General features: G+C 47.5%; 1 protein-coding gene across 1 annotated transcript in view; it reads left to right on the top strand.

Annotated features, from left to right (window-relative positions):
* The window catches only part of LOC122251943 (salivary peroxidase/catechol oxidase), a 27814-nt gene that overhangs the window by 15711 nt on the left and 7103 nt on the right, over positions 1-5000 (top strand). The window contains exons 8-11 of the mRNA XM_043014195.2: positions 313-440; positions 1056-1240; positions 1465-1708; positions 4224-4357. Of these exons, the coding sequence (XP_042870129.2) occupies positions 313-440; positions 1056-1240; positions 1465-1708; positions 4224-4357 (691 nt within the window). The remainder of the gene's footprint in view (positions 1-312; positions 441-1055; positions 1241-1464; positions 1709-4223; positions 4358-5000) is intronic.

Below are 5000 nucleotides of genomic sequence, written 5' to 3'. Positions count from 1 at the left end.
CACATACATACATCAATACACAGACATAAACGAACACACACACACACACACACACACACACACACAAATAAACAAACACACACACACTCCTACACATCCCCCCCCACACACACACACACACACTCCCACACACACACACACATAAACAAACACACACACACTCCTACACACACATACACACTCCCACACACACACACACACACACAAATACACACAAACAAACACACACACTCCCACACCCAACCACACTCGCAGACACACTCACAGACCCACAAAATAGTTCCCCGCAACCTATGCCTCAATGCCTTCCAGGTGACGTGCGAGTGAACGAGCAACCGGGACTGGCCTCCATGCATACATTGTGGACTCGAGCTCACAACACGCTGGCAACTCAGCTCTCTGTTGTCAATCCTCACTGGGACGATGATAGACTTTATGAGGTAGTATAAAGAGGGTGGAATGCGTATATGGGGAAAGGATGCGTGGTTGTATGAGGAGGGAAAAGGGTTTGTATGAGGAGGGAAAAGGGTTTGTATGAGGAGGGAAAAGGGTTTGTATGAGGAGAGGAAAGGGTTTGTATGAGGAGGGAAAAGGGTTTGTATGAGGAGGGAAAAGGGTTTGTATGAGGAGGGAAAAGGGTTTGTATGAGGAGGGAAATGGTTTGTATGAGGAGGGAAAAGGGTTTGTATGAGGAGGGAAAAGGGTTTGTATGAGGAGAGGAAAGCGTCTATACAAAGGGAGAAAAATGTTGATATGAGGAGAAAAAAATCTTTGTTTTGTTTTTGTATGAGGAGAGAAAAAATATGATATGAGGAGAAGGTTGATGAGAATTTTTTTTTTTTTTTTTGGGGGGAAGGGGGGGTAAAGATGTCATTATCACCTATGTGTGTTAAATTAGAATAATTGTCTTTTTATCTTCTGTTCAGTCAAAGGAAATAAACTAGAACACGTATTTTTTTTCTAAATCCCTTTCTCTTCTTCTCTTTCGCAATTTTCCCGTTTCTTTCCTGCTCTTCCTTGATTCTTCATTCTTCTCTTTTTTCCCCTTTTAACAGGAGACAAGGTGCATCATCAGCGCTCTGATCCAGCAAATCACATACAGAGATTTCCTGCCGATTGTCCTAGGAGATTCATTGATGAGGGAGTTTGATCTGTATCCTTTACCTGCAGGATACAGTAACTCATACAATCCTTCGATCGATCCGTCCATCGCTAATGCATTTGCAACAGCAGCTTTTAGGTGTTGTATTATTGTATTATTTCGTAACGGCAGCTTCGAGTTGCCATCGGCTCTTGGCTTGACTGTCAACAACACTTGATATATTTCTCTTTCCTTTGCAACGACACCTTATAGGTAATGCATTTTTTTTTTCGTTTTCAACACTCGTTGTATTTCCCTCTCATCTGCAACTGTGGCTCACGCATCCCTCTTGCAATTGCATCAGCAACTTGTCTCCCCGACAGGTTTGGCCACACGCTGGTGGACGACATGCTTCGTGGGGCCGGCACTTCCATACCACTTGTCGGGAATTTCTTCAACCCGAGACCGCTGTTCCAGTTCCAGACGAGACCGGCGGCGTTGCTAGCGGGTCTTGCAACTGCAAATGCACAGCCAGCTGATGCACACCTCGTGTCGTCTCTCACTCACAACCTCTTCAAGCAAGAGTCGGATCTAGTCGGGATGGACTTGATGGCACTTAACATCCAGGTTGAGAATTAGATATTTGTTCGTTTCTCTCTCTCTCTCTCTCTCTCTCTCTCTCTCTCTCTCTCTCTCTCTCTCTCTCTCTCTCTCTCTCTCTCTCTCTCTCTCACTCTTTCTCTTTCTCTCTCTCCCCTCCTTTCTTGTTTTTTAACATTTATAATCGAGCCTCTCTCTCTCTCTCTCTCTCTCTCTCTCTCTCTCTCTCTCTCTCTCCACTCCCCTCTCCCCTCTCTCTCCCTCTCTCTCTCTCTCTCTCTCTTCTATCTCTCTCTCTCTCTCTCCTCTTCTCTCGGTCTCTCTCCTCTCTTCCCCTCAGAGTCTCTCTCCCCCTTCTCATTTCTCTCTCCCTTCTCCTCTCTCTCTCTCCCCCCTCTCTCTCTCTCATCCTTCTCTCTCTTAACATTTATCTCGAGTCTCTCTCTCTCTCTCTCTCTCTCTCTCTCTCTCTCTCTCTCTCTCTCTCTTCCCCCCCCCTCTCTCTCTCCCATCCTTTCTTGTTTTTTAACATTTATAATCGAGTCTCTGACTCTCTCTCTCTCTCTCTCTCTCTCTCTCTCTCTCTCTCTCTCTCTCTCTCTCTCTCTCTCTCTCTCTCTCTCTCTCTCTCTCTCTCTCTCTCTCTCTCTCTCTCACTCTCTCTGTCTCTTTCTCTTTTTCTCTCTCACTCTCTTCCCCCTCTCTCTCTCTCTCCCATCCTTTCTTGTTTTTTAATCTCTTATCTCTCTCTCTCTCTCTCACTCTCTCTCTCTCTCTCTCTCGCTCTCTCTCTCTCTCTCTCTCTTTCTCTCTCTCACTCTCTTCCCCCTCTCTCTCTCTCCCCTCCTTTCTTGTTTTTTAACATTTATAATAGAGTCTCTCTCTCTCTCTCTCTCTCTCTCTCTCTCTCTCTCTCTCTCTCTCTCTCTCTCTCTCTCTCTCTCTCTCTCTCTCTCTCTCTCTCTCTCTCTCTCTCTCTCTCTCTCTCTTTTTTTTTCTTTTTTTTTTTTTTTTTTTTTTTTTTTTTTTTTTTTTTTTTTGCTGCTATTCCACTCTCTGAGAAACCTTTTGCTTTTTTATCCAAAACACGGTTATAGAAATAAATCAATCAGTAATCATAATTTACATGTCAAATACACATATTTATGTGATGCTATAAAACAGTATCACCCATTCTACCCATTTCATCCATTATACCCCCCTTGCGACCTATTGCCATCCTTTTCATTATTCATTTATCCCACTCACCACCCTTTCCTCTCTTCTCATCACCCACACGTCCCTCTCATCATCAACACGTCCCTTACTTCACCCAATCATTCCCTCTCATCACCTAGAGGTCCCTCACACCACCCATTCCCCCTCGCATCACCCTTTTCCCCCTCTCGCCACCTATTTCCCCCTTTCATCACCCTATTCTCCTTCTCATCACCCATTTCCCCCTCTCACCACCCCTCTTCCCCTCTCATCACCCACCTCCCCCTCTCACGACCCCTTCTCCCCCTCGCATCACCCCTTTCCCCCTCGCACCACCCCTTTCCCCCTCTCACCACCCCTTCCCCCCTCTCATCACCCATGTCTCCCTTCCCACCACTCATACGTCCCTCTCGCCACTCAAACGTCCCTCTCTCTACTCACACGTCCCTCTCGCCACTCACTCGTCCCTCTCGCCACTCACACGTCCCTCTCTCCACTTACACGTCCCTCTCGCCACTCACACGTCCCTCTCGCTACTCACACGTCCCTCTCGCCACTCACACGTCCCTCTCGCCACTCACTCGTCCCTCTCACCACTCACACGTCCTTCTCGCCACTCACTCGTCCCTCTCGCCACTCACTCGTCCCTCTCGCCACTCACTCGTCCCTCTCGCCACTCACACGTCCCTCTCGCCACTCACACGTCCCTCTCGCCACTCACACGTCCCTCTCGCCACTCACACGTCCCTCTCGCCACTCACTCGTCCCTCTCGCCACTCACACGTCCCTCTCGCCACTCACACGTCCCTCTCGCCACTCACTCGTCCCTCTCGCCACTCACTCGTCCCTCTCGCCACTCACACGTCCCTCTCGCCACTCACACGTCCCTCTCGCCACTCACACGTCCCTCTCGCCACTCACACGTCCCTCTCGCCACTCACACGTCCCTCTCGCCACTCACACGTCCCTCTCGCCACTCACACGTCCCTCTCGCCACTCACTCGTCCCTCTCGCCACTCACACGTCCCTCTCGCCACTCACTCGTCCCTCTCGCCACTCACACGTCCCTCTCGCCACTCACTCGTCTCTCTCGCCACTCACACGTCCCTCTCGCCACTCACACGTCCCTCCGCCACTCACTCGTCCCTCTCGCCACTCACTCGTCCCTCTCGCCACTCACACGTCCCTCTCGCCCCTCACACGTCCCTCTCGCCACTCACTCGTCCCTCTCGCCACTCACTCGTCCCTCTCGCCACTCACTCGTCCCTCTCGCCACTCACACGTCCCTCTCGCCACTCACACGTCCCTCTCGCCACTCACTCGTCCCTCTCGCCACTGACCCCAGAGAGGACGCGATCACGGAATCCCCGCCTACACAGCGTGGAGACGAGGCTGCAACCTTCCTGTCCCTCGCTCCTTCGACGACCTCGCCGTCATCATGTCTCCTGCTGTGGCCCAGGTCTTCCAGAGGCTGTACCCGTTAGTCCACGGCTGATTGTTTTGTTGCTGTTGTTGTTTTTTCTCTCTTTCTATATCTCTTTTTCTTTGGGATATGTCTGTACTCTTTTTTTCTCTCTCTCTATCTCTTTTTCTTTTGGGTCTTTTCGTTGATTTTGGGATATGTCTGTATTTTTTTTTTCTCTCTCTCTATCTCTTTTTCTTTTGGGTGTTTTCATTGATTTGGGTATATATCTGTACTCTTTTTTTGTCTCTTTCGTTTTTTTCTCTCTCTATCTATTTTTCTTTGGGTATTTTCGTTGATTTGGGGATATATCTGTACCCTTTTTTCTCTTTCGTTTCTCTCTCTCTCTATCTATTTCTTTTTCTTTTTCTTTCTTTTTTTCCTTGATTTGGGGATATGTCTATACCATATTTTTTTTCTCTGTCTCTCTCTCTTTTTCTTTTGGGCTTTTTCATTGAATTGGGGATATGTCGGTAACCTTTTTTTTTCTTTCGAAAGTAATGGTTGAAGAAAACGTTATAGATTATATGATTTAATTAGGATATGTGTATTACACCACAAGTCATGTGATATGAAAACGATTTATGAAAAAAAATACATTACATTTATCATAAAATATCTATCATAAATTCAAAATTAGATATAAATTTATTCAAGAAT

The sequence above is a fragment of the Penaeus japonicus genome, unplaced genomic scaffold (assembly GCF_977035675.1).
Source record: "Penaeus japonicus unplaced genomic scaffold, GWHDUDI00000001_assembly GWHDUDI00000012, whole genome shotgun sequence".
Lineage (NCBI taxonomy): Eukaryota > Metazoa > Arthropoda > Malacostraca > Decapoda > Penaeidae > Penaeus > Penaeus japonicus.
Note: the sequence above shows the minus strand (reverse complement) of the source record. Positions and strands in the feature narration are given on the sequence as shown.